Source organism: Spermophilus citellus (assembly GCF_964194105.1).
Source record: "Spermophilus citellus genome assembly, chromosome: 8".
Classification (NCBI taxonomy): domain Eukaryota; kingdom Metazoa; phylum Chordata; class Mammalia; order Rodentia; family Sciuridae; genus Spermophilus; species Spermophilus citellus.
Genome location: NC_138189.1, coordinates 31705649 through 31730951, shown reverse-complemented (window position 1 = coordinate 31730951; position 25303 = coordinate 31705649). Strand labels below are relative to the sequence as shown.

Genomic DNA, 25303 nt, shown 5'->3' with positions numbered 1-25303 from the left:
GCTAGGGATTGAACCTTGCATGCGAGGCAAGTACTCTACCAACTGAGCTATATCCCCAGCCCTTATTTTTATTTTTTATTTTGAGACAGTGTCTTGCTAAGTTGCTGAGAGTCTCACCAAATTGCTGAGGCTGACCTCCAATTTGAAATCCTCTTGCCTCAGCCTCCTGAGTTGCTAAGATTACAGGTGTGTACTACCATGCCCAGCCTTTATTGTTTTTTAATATTTATTTTTTTAATTGTAGTTGGACACAATACCTCTATTTATTTTATGTGGTGCTGAGGATCGAATCCAGGGCCTCATACATGCTAGGCTCTTCCACTGAGCCACAACCCCAGCCCTATTATCTTTTTTTAATTTTTAATTTTTTAATTTGTTCTAATTAGTTATACATGACAATAGAATGCATTTTGACACATTGTACACAAATGGAGCACAGCTTTTCATTCCTCTGGCTGTACATGGTGTAGAGTCATACCAGTAGTGTAATCATACATGTATTAATAATGTTTGTCTCATTCTCCCCACAGCCCCACCTCTCCCCTCACTCTCCTCTGCACAATACAAAGTTCTTTGATTTTTCCCTATACCCCCCACCATGGATCAGCCCCCTGCTTATCAGAGAAAACATTCAGGTTTTGGATTTGGGGGATTGGCTTATTTTATTTAGCATAATATTCTCTATAGTTCCATCCATTTACCTGCAGATGCCATAATTTCATTCTTCTTTAAGGCTGAGTTATATTTCATTGTTTATATGTACCATGTTTTCTTTATCCATTCATCTGTTGAAGGACATCTAGGTTGATTCCATGGTTTAGCTCTTGTGAACTGAGCTGCTATAATTCTCTGTTTACATTGCTTATATTGGGCTATCTTTTTAAAATCTGTTTAGGAAGGGGTTTATCAACTCTGGTTCTTTCTAAAGACCTAACTTTTGGTTTTGTTAGTTTTCTATTTCATTAAGTTCTGTTCTTTATCATTTCTTTCCTTCTACTTAGTTTGGGTTTTCTAACTCAGGGTTTTTCAGTTTCAGCACTGTTGCTCTTTTAGACTAGATAATTCTTTGGAGAGATGTCTCATGCCTATTAGATGGGAATACCAATCCTTCAACTTATAAATATTTGGAATATTTGTAATTATCTGATTGTTAATCACTTCTAATTGAATTCTACTGTGGATAAAAAATTTATTCTGTATTTTTAAAATCTATTAATAGTTTTTTTAATATTTATTTTTTAGTTTTAGGTGGACACAATATCTTTATTTTACATTTGTGTGGTACTGAGAATCGAATCCACTGCCTTGTGCATGCTAGGCAAGCACTCTACACTGAGCCACAACCCCAGTCCTATTAATAGGTTTTGAAATCTATTAAGATGTGTTTTTCTATATACCTCTGTATTGCAGCACTGTTCACCATAGCCAATCTGTGGAATCAGCCTGGGTGCCTGTCAGCTGATGAATGGATTAAGAAAGCATGCTAGATAGGCACGATAGAGTATTATTCAGAAATAAAGAAGAATGAAATCATGTTATTTTCAAGAAAATGGATTGAACTGTAGATCATTATGTTAAGTGATATAAGCCAGACACAGAAAGACAAGTATCACGTTTTCCCTCATATATAGACATGGAAAAATAAAGATGACCTGAAAGTAGAAGAGGAACTATTAGGGAAGAGAAAGGGGACCAAAGGGGAAAGCAAGAGTAGGGAGGGTAGATATAATTGAAACATGAAATGTCATTGTGAAACCCATTAATTTGTACAGTTAACAGGAGTTAATGTTTATAGTAAAAACAAATAAATACATTTAAAAGATTTGGGGTTTTTGCTCAGTGTATGACCTATCTTGTCAAACATATGGTATAACTGGGAAGAATGTGTATTTTGCTGTTTTTGGATTAGTGTTCTGGGTCAGTTTGTATCATTTAGGTAGGAAGATTGAGATTGTTATCTTTACTTATTTTTTTTAGCTCTTTTGTTGAGAAGGGGTGATTAAACCTCAAACTGTGATTATGGAATTGTCTATTTCTCTGTTGAATTCTGTGAATTTTTATTTTATTTATTTTGAAACTCTTCTTAGGCATATAAGCATTTATGTTTGTTACATCTTCCCAATAAATTGGCCCTTTTATTTAGCCTTCTGAAATGTTCCTGATATCTAAACTGCAGACATAAAACTTTTTATACTGTCTATCTGCTTTACAAATTTTTCTTTACATGGTATTTTCAAAATGTATCAAGCATATGGTGGGGTCATGCTTTTCTTTCTATTTGTAATTTTTCATCCACTTTGGCCATCTTTGCTAGGCTCTTCCACTGAGCCACAACCCCAGCCCTATTATCTTTTTTTAATTTTTAATTTTTTAATAGTCACTTACATTTAATATTATTTGGTTGGATTTATGCCTATCATTTTGAACTTTTTTAGAATTCTATTTTAATTTTCCATTGGCTTTGAAGGTATACTCCCTCTGCTGTGTATATGTGTGTGCACGTGTCTGTCTTTGTTTGCATTAAACATTGCAATACATATCTTTAACTTTTTTTTTTTTTTTGGTATTGGGGATACCAAAAACTTAGGGGCACTTGACCACTGAACCATATCCAGCCCTATTTTATTTAGAGACAGGGTCTCACTGAGTACCTTGGCATTGCTGAGGCTGGCTTTGAACTACTATCCTCTTGCTTCAGACTCTGGAGCTTTGGGGATTACAGGTGTGTGCCACTGTGCCCGGCTCATTTCTTTAACCTTTTATAGTCATAGTTATTTTTTTACTACTTGTGTAAAATTTAAGATCCTTTCATTAATATGAGTTCATTTACCCCACCACTGACCGTTATGCTATTGTTTTCATATGAATAATAGCTACATAAATGACAAACCCCACATTAAACATCAAAGTGACTTTTCATTAAAAAGTTTTGTATTTTTTATCCTTTTCCAAACATCAGATATTTCACCTGATGATAATATTCAGTTGAAGAACTCTTAGCATTTTTTAAAATAGTATATAAGATTCTTAATTGACAATTTCAGAGCTGTGATGACATTAGTCCACTGACTTTCCAGCAGTTTTTGATAAGTCATCCATTGGTTATATGTAATTTTGTTTCCTTGTATGTAATGTGTCGTTTTTCTCTAGTTGCTTTCAATGTATTTCTTTTTTCTTTTTCTTTTTTTCAGCAGTTTCACTCTGATTTGCCTAGGTATGGGTTTCTCCCATGTTTGTGGTGTTTGGCTTTATTGAGCTCCATGGATTTGAAAATTTGTCTTACCATTTTGGGGAACTTTTTTGGTGATTATATCCTCACCCCTACTACCCACTTTCTCTTTTTTCTTTTTAGGATCTATTAACACATATCATAGTTCTTTAAATTTTCTTTTCATTATCCCTCAGTTCACTAGACCCTTTTTGTCTTTCTGCAGTCTTTTCTTTCTCCAATCTTCATATTTGATATTTTCTTTTGATTTACTTTCAAGTTTTAAGACTTTCTTCTGTTATCTTCAGTGAGAGATAACAGCCTGATTTTCCATTGTAAAGTTGTATTTTTTTCCCCAGGGACTTGAGAGAAATGTGGTGCTGAGTGTATTTTTTTCCTATTTTTATAAAAAAGACACAACTTACATATAGTAAAGAGCATACACTTTAAGTGCAATACTCTTTATACTCATATTTCCGCACCTGGACAATTGCCTTGTGTCTCTTTCCTGGAGATAACAGGTATTCATCTGATTTTTATCAGTGTGTTTTGCCTTCAAACTTCATATAAATGGAGTGATGCAATATGTACTCTTTTTATGTTAGACCTGTTTGCTGAATGTTGTCTGAGATTCATCCATATCAGTACAGATTGCAGTAATTCTTTTTCATTGTGAGCATATTGAGATTTATCCACAATTCTGTTACTATATGAGTTGTTAGTTTTTTTGCTTTATAAATAACACTGGTGTGAACAATGTATGTGTTTTTTGAGTAGAGGTAAGGACTCATTTATCTTGGCTACATACCAGGGGTTGGCAGACATTTGTAAAAGGTCAAATAGTAAATATTATATGTTTTTTGGGTCAAGAGTGTACTGTAACAAGAATGAAATTTTTCTAGTAATGAGAATGGAATTCTCTTGGGTTAAAAATAACATTTTGCTCAGTTGGGGTTCAAAGTTAGTGTTTTTTTGCTGCTCCATAATGGGATTTTGTGTATTTCATTTGAAAAAAAATTTTTTTTCACAGAGATATTCCCAAATACTTTAATCCATCCATAAGTAAATGGTTGTAATTGAGCATATTCATTGCTTGGAAGACATTTATAGAATTAGATTCTTTACCTGATTGCCTTTTAGCATGCCATTACAGAGCAGATTAATAGCTTCCTCTTGAAGGGTAAAATGGAAGCTCCTCAGTTGCACAGTGCACAGTGGACTTTGAAATATGGAAATTTCATGTGCTTTTGCATTGAGGTCCTAAAAAATATTTCTGGGAATTGTAGTTTAAGACAGGAAATTAAAATCTCACTTCTTATACTTATTGACAGCATAGGAATGAGCTTGACAATGTTTGTGATTGAAACAAGGTTAGTTATTGAAATTACTTGAAAGTAGTATTTTAATTTTCTTGTGGCAGTGAGAATCCAACCCAAGACTTTGAGCATGCTAGATAAGTACTCTATCCCTGAGCTACATTCTTAAGCCCAGGACTTGAATATTGTATAGGCTTCACATTTAAAATGGTTTTATACCTTAAAGTTACACCTTGAGAAACATTAACAAGTCTGTAAAAAAAATTACTTTCCAAAATCATGTGTTTCTTTTAAAATACTAACATAGTAGTAATTAAAGGGTATTGAATGCTGATGAAGCTGGACACCTGGAGTGATGTGGGCAGGGATAGCAAGAAAACAAAATGGAAGTCTCTCTTCCTTTTTTTCTGCCTTCTAATTTCTCTGCTTCCTATTGAAAAATGTGATATGAGCTGGCTCTCAACGAAGTCTGGGAGGGGCTGGGGATATGGCTCAAGTGGTAGTGCACTTGTCTTAGCATGCGTGAGGCACTGGGTTAGATTCTCAGCACCACATTTTAAAAAAATAAAGATATTAAAAAAAAGAAGTCTGGGAAATGCCTTAATCCTAATCAGAATTGCTTTATATTTAACTTACTTAGCTAGGTAGTCCTGAAACTTTATTCCTAAAGAATCCTGACTTTATTTGGACCCTGTAATTTTCTCTGAGCTTTTAATATTGCATACTTTGCTTTAGCTATTGAGAGTGTTGTGTCAGCTCACAATAGGATAAATGAAGAAATTGAGAGCAAACAAAAATGTTTATAAACATTTTATTATTGCTGCAGTGTTCTTAAGTGCATTTTTGGTATTTTACAAATATGTTGGAATTTTTTTTTAAACCTCAACTGGTTCTTGACAACTGATGGTTTGAGAAAAACAGTGCCTAGACCACCTGCTGAGTTCTACACATATTCCTTCTGCCCTTATTTCATAAAACCATCCTTCAACTCTTGCATTAGTGGCAATGATCAGGTGCAATCTCAATTTAAGTTTGTGGAACCATTGTTATGACCAGTGGAAGAAGCATTCCTCTTATGAAAACCAAAACCTGAATAACAGCTGACCTACACTTTAGGGATGGAAGCAACATTTACTTTGAGTAGGATATTAGGTATATTAGTGAAAAGGTAGACACTCTATTTTCTACTCTTCAATTTCAGGCCCATGTTCAATGGGAGAAATATCACAATTTATTGGGGCATTAATTGAAAGTTTATGTTATGCCTTATATAAAATAAAGCCTCCCCCTTTAGGAAATTATCTCTTAAGTGATACCATAATAGTAAGCCATTCCACTATACTTTCAAGCTAGCTGTTAGTGATAGGATTGATAGACCAAAGAATTCCAAGGACATGGCCTTATCATCAAATAAGGTCATCAGTTAAATTCTGGGTGAGTTTAACACTTAGAAAATATTTATATTTGTTAATTTTTTTTATATTTGTGAAAAGAGCTCCTGCTGATAACCTATTTAGACAAAAACAATTTTATATTATTTAACATGTAAAGAAAAATAAAAATTATATACATGGTTTGTTGTTCCTAAAAATCAAGTTTGTGTAAGTGCAGCCAAAAACAGTTTCTTAGAGTTGCTTCTGTCTCATATGGTAAGACCACTAATTTTGAGATACATCCCAATTTCAGAGATGTGTGCTTAAATGTGTGCTTAAAATGTGTGCTTTAGAATTTTGATAAAAGTGTGGGGGATAGCTCAGTGGTAAATTGGCCTACCATGTGTGAGTCCCTGGGTTCACTTACCAGTAACATACAAAACTGACAAAGTATAATAATTTTTATTTATCAAAGACCCAATTTGAGTCAGATAGTAAATCAGGCACAAACATGTTTATAAATATCACAATCTTAAAATATTGTATTTCTGTCTTTTTTTTTTTTTAACAGCCACAGTAACTTATTTAGGTCACCTATCCTGTAAGAAGCAGAATAGAATTCATACCCATGGTCTGAATAAATCCAGAATTTAGTTTGTATGCTACTGTGTTGTGAGTATTATCACTACACAGTCCCCTCACATTGTTGGCATGTTGGATTCAGCCAATAGAAACCACTCAAGTTTAGAGATTGAAAATCAATAATTATAGAATTCTGGATGGTAGTGTATATGGTATTGTTAGAGTATGAATGAAATGACTACATTTTAGCTGTAGATCAATAGATAAGTAAGGCAGGAGGGAACAATACAATATGATTAAAGATTTAGAATCTATTTTGAAGGCAAAATGTAGATTCAGTAGGGACAAAGAAATAGAAGAAAGTTGAAAGGCATTTTGTTATAAGAAGATGATTTTATGAATAAGAATGCTGGAAATAAAATAGTGTATAAGTCAGGCCTGCTAGTCTACCCCTTTAATTCTAGCTACTCCAGAGGCCAAGACAGGGCTTTGCTAGTTGCCCAAATGCAACAATGTAGTGAGACTCTATCCCAAAATAAAAAGGGCTGAATATATAGCTCTGTGGTAGAATCCCCCTAGGTTTAATCCCCAGTAGTTGGGAGAGTAGAGGAAGAAAAAATTTTCTAAATGAGGAAGTTCCAGGTGTGACTCAAGTAGATTAACAACAACAACCAAGAAATTTGATGAAATATGCTTTTAATAATGATGTTGAGACTTGAAAACATAGGTATGAACTTAAGTCTATCCATAGCACATTTGAGTATGTGGTCATTCTATGAAGGAGGAACTATAAAGCCAGGATGTTAATTGGATCTTTGATCTAGAGTGGATTGTAAATTTTAATGCTTAGTTTGAGAACTGAATTTAGAATCTGAAAATTTGTGTCTAAATCCTGGATCCTTTACTTACTGAAAATATGACCTGTAGATAATCTCTTTCTGACGTTCATATTTTTTTCTTTTCTCTTTCTAATTCCCCACCTTCTTTTTCTTTCTTCCTCCTCCTCCATACTTACAATTAAGGACTATGTTCTACATATACTATAAGCTAATGTTTATTATTAATTCCTAGGCCTTGATTTTGTGACTTATGATACTGATAATTCCCTGGGTCTTTATCATTTTATCAAATAAATGCACGCTACTTTGCCAGAGGATTATCCTGTCTTTAAGCTTTTATAGTCTCCCTCAGTTTCTCTAGGTGATTATGTTTTTGCATCCCTGTTTTGCCTACAACTTGTTAGAATGGGCTATAGTTCAATGGTAGAGTAATTACCTACTATTCTCCGTCTTCCATCCCTAGCACTGAAAAGGGAGGGATTGTTGGGGTGAGTGATATATGCCTTAGATGTCAATCTGTAATAGTTATATAGAAAAAAAACATGGTTAGCGTGGTTATCTTATGTTTTACTTATTAGAGACAGAGTCTTGGTAAGTTGCTTAAGGTCTCTCTAAGTTGCCAAGACTGGCTTTGAACTTAGGATCTTCCTGCCTCAGCCTCCCAAGCAGCTGGGATTGATTACATGTATACATCACTGCACTTGGCAACAGAACTGTTTTCTTGATTTTCTTTTCAGATTATTCGTTCCAAGTATGTAAAAATACAAATGACATTTGTATTATATAATGATCTGGCATATTATAATTGCAAAAATAATTTATTCTAATAGGTTTTTTATATATATTTTTAAAGAGAGAGAGACTCTTTTTTTTTTTTTTTTTTTTTTTTAGAGAGAGAGAATTTTTTTAATATTTATTTTTTAGTTTTCGGCGGATACAACATCTTTATTTGTAAGTGGTGCTGAGGATCGAACCCGGGCTGCATGCATGCCAGGTGAGTGCGCTACCGCTTGAGCCACATCCCCAGCCCTATTCTAATAGTTTTTAGTAGGTTCCTCAGGAGTTTGTATGTGCAAGATCATGCTCTGTACCAATAAAGATAATTTTACTTTCTCCTTTCCAATCTATATTCCTTTTATTTATTTATCTTGCCTGTCCTTTAATACAGTACTAAATAAAATTGGTGAGAGCACCCAGCTTTATTCCTAATGTTAAGGGGGAAGCATCCAGTCTTTCATCATAAAGTATGTTGATAGCTGTGTATTTTTCATTTAAAACTTTTTATCATTTCCTTGTATTCATATTTTTTTTATTTGTATTGAGGATTGAACTTGCCTAGAGGTACTACTTCACCAACCTACATCTCCAGTCTTTTTTATTTTTTTATTTTTTGTTTTTATTTTGAGACAAGTTCTTGCTAAATTGCCAAGTCTGGTCTCAAACTTGTAATCTTCCTGCCTCAGAGGCCTCCTGAGTTGCTGGGATTATAGGTGTGCACCAGCAACCTGGTTATTTGTAGTTTTTTAGCATTTTTTCTTTTTCATTAAAGTGCATTAGATTTTGTGAAACACTTTTTCTGCATCTTTGCATGAGTTTTGATTTATATTCTATTTATATTACATTAATTGATTTTCAGATATTTAACAAACCTTGCATTCCTGGAATAATATGTTCCTAATTTAGTTTGCCAGTATTTTCTTGAAGATTTTTGCATCTATATTCATAAGATATATTTATCTGTAGTTTTCTTGTGATTTTTGCCAAAACCAGGCAAAATGATTTGAATACCCCATAAAATGATTTTGAAGAGTTCTTTCTTTCTTTCTTTCTTTCTTTTTTTTAAGAGTGAATTGGTATTAAATGTTCACAAAGTTAAGCAGTAAAGCCATCTGGGCCTGAGCTTCTCTTTGTGTATAGGTTTTTGATTGCTAAATGAATTTATTCCTCTGGTTTTAGGTAGATCTGTTCATATTTTCTATTAGTCTTGAGTCAGTTTTAGTAGTTTGTGTCTTTCTAGAAATTAATGTATTTCATCTAAGTTATCTAATTTGATGAAAAACAATTATTCATAGTATTCCTTTTAAGATTTTTTTTTTCCTCCATGCAGTCAGTAATATCTCCTCTTTCATTTCTGAATCTGGTAATTTAGCTTTATTTCCTTCTTGGTTAATGTAGCTAAAAGCTGTCAATTTTGTCAATCTTTTCAAAGAACCAGCTTTTAGTTTCCCTTTCCCTAGCTGCCATCAAGTTATAGATGATAGTATTTTTGGTAACTGATATAGGGAGCCTTTTGTTCAATTCCACTTCTCTGCCACTTTATCTTGCTCTTAGGGAAATTCCCTGTATTTATTAGTGATTTTCCTCTGACACTCACTGCTCATACCATAATTATGAGCAGTCTGTCTTTTTCCACATATTCAAACTTTATTTGAACCTCACTTTTCCCTCTTCTATCCAACTTTTAATCTTCTTAACTTAAAAAAAATCTTGTATTTAATTTCATTTTTGAGGAAAAAGACATTGAAGATCTATCCTTTCAATAGTAGGGCAAATGAGCCATCATTATCTAGTAAAAGGTGAGCTAGAAGTTAAATTCATATATTAAGAAATCTAGGTCCCAGGATTTAGCTCAGTCGTAGAGCACTTGCCTAGCATGCGTAAGGCCCTGGGTTCATCCCCAGCACCACAGTAAATGAATGAATGAGTGGAAGAAGAAAGAAAACATTAAACTGCAAGGTGCTTCCCTCTAAATTCTCTAGCTAGTCTTCACCTAACTAAATTGTAAGAAAAATTGGCTTTTTGAGTTGAATTGGGAATATAACCACTTAGTTATAAGCACTGTAACATAGTACAGTTTATATAGTATAAAATATTATATGTACTTTATTTTCCTTTAGTTATTTTTGGTACCTCCTTCATTATACTATATATAATATATAGATAAATGTGATAAAATATATATAATTAGAATGATTAGCTATTTTGCCTGGATTAGAATTTTTGTACCCTTGGGAAGCTACTTAGCCTCAGTTTCCTCTGTTAAAAGAGGCTGTTAATTTTGCTTCCACTAGTTGTGATAGAATGTCTGGAGTCCAGCTACTTCACAGCCTGAGGCAGTAAGATTTCTTGAGCCCAGGAGTTCAAGGCCAACCTAGGTAACATAGCAAGACTTCTGCTTGAAAATTTTAAAAGAGGAGAAAAAAAATTTTTTTTTCTGCCCCAGTCTGTACGAGCAATTGGGGAGATTGAAGTAGAAGTATTGCAAATTTGAAGTTAGCATGGGAATTTATTAAGATGCAGTCTCAAAATAATGATGACAACTACTTTGGTGATGCTGATGCGTCCCACAAGGTATAATCATATTAGATGAGTTAATGGTGTATTTAAATTACTTGAGGGGCTGGGGATGTGGCTCAAGCAGTAGCGCGCATGCTTGAGGTGCTAGGTTCAATCCTCAGCACCACATAAAAATAAAATAAAGATGTTGTCCACCGAAAACTAAAAAATAAATATTAAAAAATTCTCTGTCTCTCTCTAATAAATAAATAAGTAAATAACTTGAAATGTGCCAGGAATGTTGCAAGAACTCAATAAATGTTGGCTATATAGAACTATTATAAATACTTCATTCACTTTTTAAAAATAAATTTTCTGTACTGGGAACTTTCTTGATAATGTGAGGGTCAAACTGTAGAATAATTTATTGGTTTATACTATATAATTGTCATTCATTTTGTCCTTCTACCTCACAAATACCCCAAGGTTGGAAAAGTTATAAGGTTATGTTAAAACCAAGTCGTGACTCTGAAGCTATTCATAATATTTTCTAATCTTGTAAATTTCCCTTAAAGCTAAAAATAGCTTGACTGTCTCTGTTACAGCCACTATCCAGGTAGTGGATAGCTCCTTCCCCCCCCCCCCCAACTGGGAATTGAACCTGGGAACACTTAACCATTGAACCACATCCTCACCCCTTTTTGTATTTTATTTAGAAAGAGGATCTCATTGAGTTGCTTAGGGCCTTGCTAAGTTGCTGAGGCTGATTTTGAACTGATTTTGGTCCTTCTGCCTCAGCCTCTCCAGCAACAGGATTATGGATTATAGGCATGTGCCACAGAGGTGCTCTACCCCTGAGCTATATTCCCAGCCTTTTTTAGTTTTTAAATTTTGATACAGGGCCTCTCTGAACTGCCCATGCTGGCCTCAAACTTGCAGTCTTTCTACATCCTACCCTGGAGTAGCTAAGATTACCTGCCTATGCCACTATGCCCAAAAATTGTGACTTATTTTGAAGATGAAAGTAAATGGATTAAATATTTTTACCCAATGGATAAATCTCCAGGGATCAGTAATAAGTAGTTTTGTAGTATATACTTATTAAATGGTTTGGGTCTCATAAAAATAGATCATTAAAATAAATTTGAGTTTGGAGTTTAGGGAGAAAATGGTGACCTGTGTAAAATCTAACTTTTCTATACTACACAATTTAGACATGAAATAATAAATTTGTCTCTTTAATGAGGCTAACCTTGATTAAATATATTTGTCACAAAACAAATTATATCTCCAAACAATCTGTGCTGGTTTATTAGGGAAACGGGTTATTGAGTTTTCCCCAAATAATAATTTATTGGAATTAAAAGACATAATTATTAATTTTTTTATCTTAATAGCACTTAGTCTTGAAATCTATATTAATTGCGAAGAATTTTTGATCACTGTTCTCAGACTTGTTCTGTCACTGAAGTTTAGAGCATGTTAAACATATGCTAATATATTGAATTCCTTCAGAAAATATGAATGTACTTTTGTCTTTGTAAGACAAATGTAGAATATGTAAAATACAGCCCCTATCATTTAAGAGATCATAATCTTTTATGATTATGATCTCTTAAATGAGATCAATGAGACACGATTTTTATACTAATAATCACAGCATGAAATCGCATTGTAATTGCTGGAATTTTCAGTTCAAAGGAGTCATTGATTCCTTCAGACCAGAGTGGTCAAGTAGAAGTTCAAGAAGAGGAAGTAGAATTTGGGCAGGAACTTTTAAGGCAAGTAACATTTTAATATGTTTGAGGTAGGGGATATAGTGAGGAATAGAAGCAACTATAAGACACTCACATATTTATTCAACAAGTATTAAGTTCTCGCTATGAGCTTTTTCTTTCTTCTGTGTAAAACTGTAAACATGGTAAAGATGTTTTTGGAAGATAGTGAATAAATCCAGTTTGACCAGAGCAAATAGTTGAAATTATATCACATTTTGTATTTATGTATAAATACATATGTGTGTGAATAAAAGAAATGACAAAATTATTAGACTCCTTGTTAGAGTTGGTGTAGCATTAAAACCTTTTTAAAGAATGATTTAGAGGGCTGGTGATGTGGCTCAAGTGGCAGCATGTGAGGCTGGCCTGGCACGTGTGAGGCACTGGGTTCGATCCTCAGCACCACATAAAAATAAATAAAGATATTGTGTCCACCTAAAACAAATAAATAAAATAAAATAAAATAAAAATAATGATTTAGAAACATTGATTTTGAGATCTGGGTATAATGTAAAAAGGACCTAAACTAGGGGAGATGACAATAGAATCTAAATTTTATTAACTGTATTTAGTATTGAAGCTAACTCATTTAAGAAAAGCAGTCTGTGTTCCTTTTTTTTTTAAATATTTTTTTTTGTTGTAGATGGACACAATACTTTTATTTACTTTGTTTACTTTTATGTGGTGCCAGGGATTGAACCCAGTGCCTCACGCTTGCTAGGCAAGCACTCTACCACTGAGCCACAACCCGAGCCCCTGGGTTCTTTATATATATTGAGCCATATCCCCAGCCCTCTAAATCATTATATATATATATATATATATATATATATATATATATATATATATATATATATATATAATGTATGTGTGTGTGTGTGTGTGTATATATACACACACACACATATATATACGTATAATATTTTTAGCTGTAGATGGACACAGTACCTTTATTTATGTATTTTTATTTGGTGCTGAGGATTGAACCCAGTGCTTCATATGTTTGAGGCAAGCGCTCTGCCACTGAGCCACGATACCAGCTCAGGCAGTCTGGGTTCTTAAGAATACTGGATTTTTTTTTTTTTAATAGAAAAGGTTTATTTTGGCCTACTATTTTGGAGGTTCCAGTCCATGATTGATTGACCCTGTTAGCTTGGGCCTGTGGCAAGGCAGTACATTATAACAGGAGTATATGGTTGAGAAAAATAGCTTACCTCATCTACCAGGAAGCAAAAGGAAAAAAGAAAAGAGACAAGTCCCATATATAGTCTCCTTTGAGAGCACCTCCTTGAGGTGACATAAGGATCTTATCTCCTAAAGGTTCCACTGCCTGGGGCTGGGGATGTGGCTCAAGCGGTAGCGCGCTCGCCTGGCATGCGTGCGGCCCGGGTTCGATCCTCAGCACCACATACCAACAAAGATGTTGTGTCCGCCGAGAACTAAAAAATAAATATTAAAAATTCTCTCTCTCTCTCTCCTCTCTCACTTAAAAAAAAAAAAAAAAAAAGGTTCCACTGCCTTCCATTATCATCACCCTGGGGGCCAAGGCTTTTAATACACAAACCTTTGCAGGGATGGCTATTCAATATCCAAACTATAGTATTCTGCACCAGGTCCACAAATGAAGTTTTCTTAAAAAGAATTTTACAATCTAAATACAATGAAAAGACATGATAAAATGTGATAAATTTGATCAGTGAGTCACTTTGAGCTTTAGACCCCCAAATTGCTCTAATATGCTGAATTCCAAAATTAAGATGTCAGAGGTATATAAGATAATTATTGGTTGTTTTAATAGCTTTATGCATTTATTTGTGCTCCTGACTTACTTGTCTTAGTTTTCACCCAAAAATGTATTACATGAAAGGATTTTTGTTACAAATTGCTGTGGTTAGAATATCACCCCCAAGGGCTCATATATTGAAATTTAATCCCCATTGTTAGGTATTAAGGAGAGGACACAATCCAGCTATGGTGTTTGGAGGTACAGCCTTTGAAAAGTGTATAGGATTGCATGGGATCATCCAGGTGGACCCTCCATGATTGAAAGAGATGGCTTAATAAGAGATATAAAGAACAAAGACATACATGCAAGCTCCCTGCATCTTACTGTTTGATAACCAGTACAGCCTCAGCTCTCTGCCAGCAAGAAGGCTATCAGATATTGCCTCTTGACTTTGAACTTCTAGAATCAAGAGTCAACATAAACCTCTTTTTGTTAAAACAAATCCAGTCTAAGGTATTGTGATATTGCCAATGAACAACAGATTAATATACAAAATAATGATATGGAATGGGAATGGAAACTGGAAGAGTATGTACTGGCAAATAACTGTTTTCATTCTTACTGGCTGTCTATGTATATATTTAAGTGAACTAACATGTTAATATATAGAAGACTTAACTTCAGAACTCATGTTTTTATACCTGAAAGATAGGTGAAGATATCCCCCCACTGTTGAAAGATTAGTATATATGTAAAATTCTCTGAGCTAGTAGCTTCATTAATAATTCAACAAACACTTTGCACTTACTTTGTATCAGGCACTGTTTCATATACTGTGGAATTACACAAATGAATACTTTTTTTTTTTTTTTGACGGTGCCAGGATTGAAACCCAAGGCCTCACATATTCTAGGCCAAGCACTGTTCTACCAAGCTACATCACTCCTAGCCCATAAATATATTTTGAAGATTACTGCCTTCATAGAACTTAACAGGTATAGTACAGGAAAGAAAGAAGAAGCACATGAAACATGAGAAAAAATGAAGAAAAGTATAGCCAACAAGAAAAATAGGAGTGTTCTCCCAGGCAGTGTATTAGATAAGTAATCTAATACACTGGTTTTTAGTTTTTTGTGTTAGACCTATCATTAGCTCGTTATATTTCTTCAGTTAATATCTCTGGTCTGAGTTTCTCCCTCTCTCCCTCTATTTGTCCCCCTTGTTTTAATATCAAAGACTTGACATTTGTAAAGTCTTTATCTAAAAGGTGATTAGATTTGCTGCTTTAAAGGGAATCTAAGATTCTACTCTTACATAAAATATTTTAAAAATTTTCCCACTTTGTGTCATGTGACAAAAGTGGAAAAAATAATGAACTAAAACATTAGATCCTTGTTTTCATTATTTCAGAATATATTTCTAAAGCAAGATATTTTTATTTTTTAAAAAAATCATGCCATGAGTTGGATGTAGTGCTTCATAATTTTAGTCCCAGCTATTCAGAAGGTTTAAATAGGAGTATCACTTGAGCTCACAAATTTGAGACCAAGGCCTGGGGTTATAGCTCAGTGGTAGAGCACTTGCCTAGTATGTGAGGCATTGGGTTTGATCCTCAGCACCTCATAAAAATAAATAAATAAAATAAACCTGCCCATCTACAGCTAAAAATATTTACAGAATAAAAACAAAAACAAAAAAAACAAATTCGAGACTAGCTAGGGCAACATAGCAAGACACCCATCATACCTTTAAAAATTAAGCATTGTAATTAACGATAGCGAACTATTTTACTATATATATATATTTATATTTATATTATGGGCCCCTTTTTTATTTCTATGTGGAATGAAATAAAAAGTACATAAGGGGCTGGGGTTGTAGCTCAGTGGCACTTGACTAGCACATGTAAGGTACTGGGTTCAGTCCTTAGCACTGCGTAAAATAAATAAAGGTGAAGTGAACATATGAATAAAGAAATGGAATATGATAAATAGCCCCAGAAGTCCAGTGTGTCCCTTTGCCCCCGAATCATAAGCTTCTTCCTCCTCCATAACTACTATATGAATGTAATCTGCCTGGCTTCCTTATATAGTCATGCATAACTTAACTATTGGACATATTCTAAAAAAGTGCATCATTAGGCAGTTTCATTGTCATGGGAACATTATAGTATATTAAACAAACCTAGATGCAGTGACCTGGATGCAGTGGTTTCATGCCTGTGATCCCAAGTAGACTTGGGATCTGAGGCAGAATCGTCAGATTTCAAGGTCAGTCTGGGCAACTTTGAGACCCTATCTCAAAATAAAAATAAAAATGGCTGGGATATAACTTACTTGTTTAAGAGCCTATGGGTTCAGTCCCCAGAATCACTCTAAAACAAAAGCCAGGCATTGGTGGCAAATGCTTGTAATCTAAGTAATTTGGGTGACTGAAGCAGGAGGATCACAGGTTTGAGTCCAGCCCCTACAACTTAGTGGACCCTATTTCAAAATAAAAAGCACAGAGGGCTGGGATATAGCTTAGAGGTAAAGAGGCCCTGGGTTCAATCCTCAGTACCAAATAAAATGAAATAAAACCTAGATGGTTTAAGCCTACTGTATGCTTAGGTTATGACAACATAATCTATTATTCTTATGCTACAATCCTATATAGCATTTTACTCTTCTGAACACTGTAGTTAATTGAAATACAATGGTATTTGTGTATTTAAACACGTCTGAACACAGAAAAAGCACTGTAAAAATACAATTCGTTAGGAATTTTCAGCTCCATTGTAATCTGATGGGACCACTGTCAAATATGGGACCCATCATTAATTAAAATGTCTTTCAGAGTTTATGATTATAGTTGCACCATCTTAGATATGCATCTCTAAAAATAATAGGTTTAATTTTTCTAATTTTGAATTTTCTAATAGAATTATACTGTTTCTTATATTACATGTCTCTTTCAATACTGAAGCTCTAACTATGAGCTCTTATATTTGTTTTTAAATTCTTTTTATTGACTTATTACTCCATTGTAAAGTTTATTCAATTTTTTCTAATTTTTTCTTCACTTTTTATATTTGTATTTTTAAAATATGAAAGTGGGGTTTTATTGACTTCAAATTTCTTGATATCTTTCACTTTTAGTTTCTGGCTTTTACAACCAACACTTCTGTGATCATTATTGTATGCATATTTTGTTATATGTGTAGAAGCTGTTTTAGGGCACAGGCAGGTAGAATTGTTGGGTTATTGGGTATGCGTATCTTATACTTGACTGGAAGCACCAACTTAAGTGTACCAAGTTACATTCCAATTAATAGCAAGTGAGAGTTCTCATTTTCTATGTTGGACCTATAAAGAAATTACCAGTGAAGGAGATTCATAAAATTCTTTTACTTTGATTTCTTTTTTGTCTGCTACAACACAGTGACTATAAAAATAAAAGTTTTATTAAGGTATAATGAAATACAACAAATGGAACATATTTAAAGAAAACAGTGTATAATAATTGTATGGTCTTGGTCCTGACTTCTGATACAGAGCTTCAGAAACCCTTGGAATTTCCCAAGTAATAGTGTCTTTGCAATGCCCATGAGGCACTTCTTGTCAGGCACCCTAGATAGCTTCATGGGAACTGGTCACCATAAAGGCCAAGGACAAATTTAAAGGGGTGAAAGTTTTGACCTTCTGACCTCCCAGGAGAGGGAGGAGGGCTAGAGGTCAAGCTCAATCATGTCTGTGGAATAAAACCCCAGTATAATCTGTGGATCCCAAGATTAAGAGAAGCTACCTAAACCAGGCGTGATAACACTCCTCTAATCCCAGCAACTCTGGGCCAAGGCAGGCAGGAAGATTGCAAGTTAAAGACAATCTCAGCAACTTAGTGAGATCCTGTCTCAAAATAAAAAATAAAAAGTGCTGGTGATGTAAAGTGCTCCTGGGTTCAGTCCCCAGTGGGGGAGGAGGAGTAGCTTCCTAATTGGTGAAAACACTGATCTACTAGGAGGGCAGGGTGCTGAGATTCTCCCAAGAAGAGGATATGTAAGCTCTGTTTTCCCATCTGTCACCGCTCACCAAGAACTTTACTTAGAATGTCTCTTAAGTTTGACTGTTTCTGAGTTGCATTCTTTTTAATAAAACCATATTCATAAGGATAGTTCTTTCAATGACTTCTGTGAGTCATTCTAGCAAGTTTTGAATCTGAAGGAGTTGTAGGAAGCATTATATTTACAGCTGGTCTGTAAGAAGTACAGGGGGTTCTTCAAGACCTGTGGCTAGCGTGTAGCACACTCCAATTGTCAGAATTGCTGTTAGGACATGACAACAAGTTTTGATATTTGTGTACAGTCTTGACATGATCACCACCATCAAGATGGTGAACATATTTGTTACCACTATAACTTCCCTTCTTTCCCTTTTAGTTCTCTCAGTTTCCTATTTGTATCTAAATTCTTTTTTAATTTTTTTTTTTTTTTTAGGGAGAGAAAGAAAGAGAGAAGGGGGAGATAAAGAGAATTTTTTAATATTTATTTTTCAGTTTTTGGTGGATACAACATCTTTATTTTATTCTTATGTGGTGCTGAGGATTGAACCTAGCACCCCGCGCATGCCAGGCGAGCGCGTTACCGCTTGAGCCACATCCCCAGCCCCTGTATCTGAATTCTTTATCTCAGTGTATTTTCTATGTAGTTGCCTCTATCATTCTTTTAATTGCTAATTATTTAATTGCTAATTAGTATTGTGATATGAGCATATCACAATGGATGGGTTTATCCATTTTGATGGACAGTGGTTATTTCCAATTTGGGGATATTCTGAATATAAGTGATATGAAAATTTGTAAGTTTTTATGTGACATAAGTTTTCAATAAATATTTGAGAGTAGGCTGGGTATGGTGGTATGTTAGAGTGTAGTCCCAGATATTCAGGAAGCTTAGGCATTATCAATTGATCCCAGAAGTACAGGGACTGCCTCTGCAACATATGAAGACTACCTGTCTTTAAAAATTGGAGGGGAGGGGAGAGTAGACTTTTTGGCTTAAATGTTAAATATATCTTTAACTTTATGAATGTTTCCAAAATAGTTGTAACATTTTATATTCTTACTACCAGAGCATGTTCTTTTTGCAAAGTGCTCAAATCTTTTCCCCGTTTTTGTACTGGGGAACTCATACCTGATTTGAAAACTTAACTGTAAAACAACAGTAATCAAAGCTATGTGGTAGCTTTGATTAGAATATGAGTTTAACTAAAAAGAACCAATTAAAAAAAAATCCCACATATTAACAGATTTTTTCCCAACAAAAAAATGTCAAGATATATCAATGGAAAAGTCTTTTCTAGAAATGGTGCTGGAACACTTGTACACAAAGTTTGAAATTATCTCTATGAATTGCAGACATAAACATAGAACTATAGAACTTTGAGAAAATGTAGGAGAAAGTCTTTGAGATCTTTGATTAGGCAAAGATTTCTTAGGATGCAAAGCACAAACCATAAAAGAAAAAAAAATGACTCATTGGACTTCATTACTTCATTAACTAAATCCTTCATCAATTAAATTTGTCTGTACTATTAGATTTAAAAGATACACTACAGACTGGGAGAAAATATTTGTTAAAATATATCTCTGATAAAGGATTGGTATCTAGAACATGTGAAAGCTGATCATTTTCTTTTGTATAAGATACTCACACACCATTAGATATAAAACATATATTTTTCAATATGTTGATTTTTTAATGAAAAGTCCTAACAATTTTGAAAAGAAAGAAATGCCTATACAAGAAGGAGTAAATGTTTCCATGCTGAAAAATGTTGGAATCAATGATTGCTTAATGCTGAATTCAGAAAGGAAAGAGAACAGAAGAGTTACTTTGGTTCACATCACTTGACAAAATGCTATAGCTGACCATAGTTTAAACCTCAAAGACTGTGTTGTTTGAGGACCTCATTTATTCCCTCATTTCCACAGTGAAGGAGCTCATCTCTTGCTTGACTATTAATTGAAAAATCTTAATTCTATGTAAATATTATAATGACAAAAGTTATAGTACATTTGTCATTCTTTGTTCTAAGTGCTTTACGAATATGAATCCATGTAATATCCAAAAAATTTAATGGGTTTGGTAAAATTAGCTTCTTTTACAAATAAGAATACTAGATTCAAAAAGATTAAGAGGCTTATTAACTAAAGAGTGTCATAACCCATATATAAATGTATATTTTTAAACATTTACTTAAGTACTGTGGATCTTTCAAAACAAATACACTATTAATGTCTGTTGTGGTGAAATGTCTCCCTTAAAAGATATTTTTGAAGTCCTCACTTAAGGGTCTTTGCAGATATAATTAAGTTGAGAATTTATACTCAATTAGGGTGTGCTGTAATCTAAGAAGCTTTGAAAAGAGTCATACAGAAGGAAGAAGTTATGTGAAGATCAAGGCAGAGATTAGAGTGATGTATCTGTAAACCAAGGAAAGTAAGAATTATAAGAAGCTAGGAAGAGCAAGGAAAAGTTCTTCCCTAGAAACTTTAGAGGAATCAAAGGTCTTTTTTTTGGGGGGGGGGATTTTTTAAATATTTATTTTGTAGTTATCGGCAGACACAACATCTTTGTATGTGGTGCTGAGGATCGAACCTGAGCCGCACGCATGGCTACCGCTTGAGCCACATCCCCAGCCCTCAAAGGCCTTTTAAATTCAATTTCTTGCCTTGAAAACTGAGGGGGCTGGGGATGTGGCTCAAGCGTAGCGCGCTCGCCGGGCATGCGTGCGGCCCGGGTTCGACCCTCAGCACCACATACAAATAAAGATGTTGTGTCCGCCGATAACTAAAAAAAAATAAAATATTAAAAAAAAATTCTCTCTCTCTCTCTCTCTCCCTCTCTCTCTCTCACTCTCACAGAAAACTGTGAGGGAATAAATTTCCATTGTTTCAAAACAAAAACAAAAGTAACCCAAAAAGTCTCAGAATTCTTTGAAAACAGGCAAAATATTGAAGGATGTACTTCACCAAGAAAATGTATAGATGGTAAGTAAAAACATGAAAAGAAGCTCAATAATGTGTTATTTCATTAGCAGTTGGGAAATTAAAACTTAAATGAAAACTACTAGACTAGTAGTTAAGAACAAACAAGTGACAAAACAAAAGTAACACACACTTAGCATATATCTTACCAATTATCATATTAGTTTTTTACACAGAGATATAAAAACATGTTCATTAGAGCTGGGGTTGTAGCCCAGTGGTACACCGATTGCCTAACCTGTGTGAGAGGCCCTGGGTTCGATCCTCAGCACTACATAAAAATAAACAAATAAAGGTATTGTGTTTATCTATAAATTTTAAAAATGTTTAAAAAATGTTCATTAAAAAGATGATGCACTGGGATGGAGTTGTGGCTCAGTGGTAGAGCACTTGCCTAACACACATGAAGCACTGAGTTCAATCCTCAGCACCAAAAATAAATAAATAAATAAATAAAGGCATTGTTTCCATTTACAACTAAAGAAATATTAAAAAAAAAAGGTAGTGCACAAATATTTATGGTGGCTTCATTCATAATTGTCAGAAATAGAAACAGTTCAAATTCCAGGTTAGCAAATTTAAAATGATTAAAATCATACAAAGTACATTCTTTTTTGTTATTGTTGTTCTAATTAGTTATACATGACAGTAGATTGCATTTTGACACATCATACATAAATGGAGTATAACCTCTCATTCTTATGACTGTATATGATGTAGAATCACACCGGTCATGTAGTCATATGCACATAGGGTAATAATGTCCAGTTCATTCTACTGTCCTTTCTAACCCTCATACCCTCTCCCCTCTCTTTATTCCCCTCTGACTAATCCAAAGTAACTATTCTGTAGCTCTCCTTATTGTGAATTAGCATCTGCATATCAGAGAAAATATTCAGCCTTTGAGTTTTGGGGATTGGCTCATTTCGCTTAGCATGATATTCTCCAGCTCCATTCATTTACCAGAAAATGCCATCATTTCATTCTTCTTTAAGACTGAGTAATATTCCATTGTGTGTATATACCACTTTTTCTTTATCCACTCAAATGTTGAAGGACACCTAGGTTGTTTCCATAGTTTAGCTATTGTGAGTTGATCTGCTATGTAAACATTGATGTGGCTGTGTCACTGGAGTGTGCTGATTTTAAGTCCTTTGGGTATAAACCAAGGAGTGGGATAGCTAGGTCAAATGGTGGTTCCATTCCAAGTTTTCTGAGGAATCTCCATACTGTTTTCCACAGTGGTTGTACTATTTTGCAATCCCACCAACAATGTATAAGTGAACCTTTCCCTCACATCGTCACCAACATATATTGTTGCTTGTATTCTTGATAATTACCATTCTGACTAGAGTGAGATGAAATCTTAGAATAGTTTCTTTAAAACTTTTATTTTTTTATATGTTTATTTTATTTATTTTTATGTGGTGTTGAGGATCGAACCCAGGGCCTCACACATGCTAGGCGAGTGCTCTACAGCAGAGCCACAATCCCAGCCCTCTTAGAGTAGTTTTAATTTTCATTTCTCTAAATCCTAGAGATGTTGAACATTTTTTTCACATATTTGTTGATTAATTGTATTTCTTCTGTGAAGTGTCTTATCAGTTCCTTTGTTCATTATTGATTGGGTTATTTGTATTTCTGGTATTAAGTTTTTTGAGTTCTTTATATATCCTGGAGATTAATGCGGTATCTGAGGAAAAGATTTTCTCCCATTCTGTAGGCTTTCTCTTCACATTATTGATTGTTTCCTTTGCTGAGAAGCTTTTTAGTTTGAGTCTATCCCATTTATTGATTCTTGATTTTACCTGTTGTACTTTAGGAGTCTTGTTGAGGAAGTCAGATCCTAAGCCTAAGTGTTGAAGATTTGGGCCTACTTTTCTTCTATTAGGCACAGGGTGTGTCTGTTCTAGTGCCTAATGCTTTGATTCATGTCTCACTGAGTTGCTGATTTTTGTGCAGAGTGAGAGATAGAGGTTTAATTTCATTTTGCTACATATGGATTTCCAATTTTCCCAGCACTATTTTTTGAATAGGCTATCTTTTCTCCAGTGAATGTTTTTGGTGTCTTTGTCTAGTAAGAGATAACTTTACTTACGTGGGATTGTCTCTGTATCTTCTATTCTGTATTATTGGTCTATGTGTCTGTTTCAGTGCCAATAACATGCTGTTTTTTCTATTTCTATGAACAATGTCATTGGGATTTTAATAGCAGTTGCTTTTGGTAGTATGGCCATTTTAACAATAATAATTCTGCCTATCAAGGAGCATCTTGGAAGGTCTTCAGTTTCTTTCTTTAGTGTTCTGTAGTTGTCATTGTAGAGGTCTTTCACCTCTTTTGTTAAATTGATTCACAGGTTTTTCTTTTTTTTAGACTATTGTGAATGGGGTAATTTTCCTAATTTCTTTTTCAGTAGATTCATCACTGATGTATAGGAATTCATTTGATTTATGGGTGTTAATTTTATATTCTGCTATTTTACTGAATTAATTTATTCTAGAAGTTTTCTGGTGGATGTTTTTTAAATCTTCTAAATATAGAATCATATCATCAGCAAATAGTGATAGTTTTTTCCTATTTGTACTCTTCAGTTTTTTTCTCCTAATTGCTCTGATGAGGGTTTCAGGGATGATGTCAAAGTGGTAAAAGGAGGGCATCCTTGTCTTGTTCCAGTTTTTAGAGAGAATGCTTTCAATTTTTCTCCATTTAGAATGATGTTGGCCTTGGATTAAACATAGATAGCTTTTACAATATTGAGGTATATTCCTACTATCCCTAGTTTTTTTTAGTGTTATAAACATGAAGGAGTGCTGTATTTTGTCAAATGATTTTTCTACATCTACTGAGATGATCATATGATTCTTGTTTTTAAGTCTATTGATGTGATAAATTATGTTTATGGATTTCCAAATGTTGAACCAACCTTGCATCCCTGAGATGAACCCCAGTTGATGCAAAGTTCATTCTTTTAATATAACAATTAAACTATTTCCAGTGTGCCACTGCTCCGCAATTCAAAGAAAAAATTACTGATACATGAAACAAAAAGAATGGACCTCAGGAGCATTACCCTAAGTTAATAGAGATAGAGAGCATAGATCAATCAAGGGTTGCCATGTTAAGGAAGAAATTGAGAATTGACTTCAAAGCGGGGTACAAAGGAACTTTTAGAGCAGATGACAGAATTTTTCTTTTGTGGGTGAGTACCCAGGATTGAATTCAAGGTCACTCGACCTCTGAGCCACATCCTATTTTGTATTTTATTTAGAGACCATGTCTCACTGAGTTGCTTAGCACTTCTCCATTGCTGAGGCTGGCTTTGAACTTAGGATCCTTCTGTCTCACCTTCCTGAACTACTGGGTTTACAGGCATGTGCCACCATGCCCGGCTGAGTTTCCTTTTTCTTACTGAATTCTAGGAACATGTTACCTATATATTAGACTGGTTCTTTGTTGTTTGTATTTGTCATAAACATGTCCATTCTGTGGCATGCCTTTCCAAAAATTTTCTAGAGATCTTTTTTTTCCCTTCCATTGGTCAAAATTTTATTTTGCAGACATTAATCTTTTGCATTTTTTCATTCCACTTATGCAAGCACAGAGGGAAGTTCTACAGTGGCAGCTACAGAAAAATCCCAAGGTAGGAGGGCAGTGTACATGTAGCTATCTGAGGCAAGAAACTATCAAGTGATGCCTTTGTGAAATTGGACACTCCTGCTTGTTTCCGCAGTCCATATGAGTGATATGATTTTTCCCAACCTTTCACCTTCAGTCTATGTATATCTTTTCCTATCAAATGCGTCTCCTGTAGGCAGCATATTGTTGGGTCTTGTTTTGTGATCCATTCAACTAGCCTGTGTCTCTTAATTGGTGAGTTTAAGCCATTAACATTTAGGGTTATTATTGAGATATGGTTTGTTCTTCCAGCCATATTTGTTTATTAATGTTACTAAACCTGATTTGTTTTCCTCTTTGATTACTTTTTTTTTTTTAAGAGAGAGAGAGGAGACAGAGAGAGAGAGAATTTTTAATATTTATTTTTTAGTTCTCAGCGGACACAACATCTTTGTTGGTATGTGGTGCTGAGGATCGAACCCGGGCCGCACACATGCCAGGCAAGCGCGCTACCACTTGAGCCACATCCCCAGCCCCCTCTTTGATTACTTTCCCCCCTTTACTGT

General features: G+C 34.4%; 1 protein-coding gene across 5 annotated transcripts in view; it reads left to right on the top strand.

Moving 5' to 3' along the window:
* Window positions 1–25303, top strand: part of PDS5A (PDS5 cohesin associated factor A) — a 152586-nt gene that overhangs the window by 19779 nt on the left and 107504 nt on the right. The window contains exon 2 of one of the 5 annotated variants that reach the window (XM_081302954.1): window positions 20999–21124. The exons of the other annotated variants lie outside the window; for them this stretch is intronic. Within the exon in view, the coding sequence (XP_081159080.1) occupies window positions 21122–21124 (3 nt within the window). The 5' untranslated portion in view covers window positions 20999–21121. The remainder of the gene's footprint in view (window positions 1–20998; window positions 21125–25303) is intronic. 5 annotated transcript variants of the gene reach the window in all.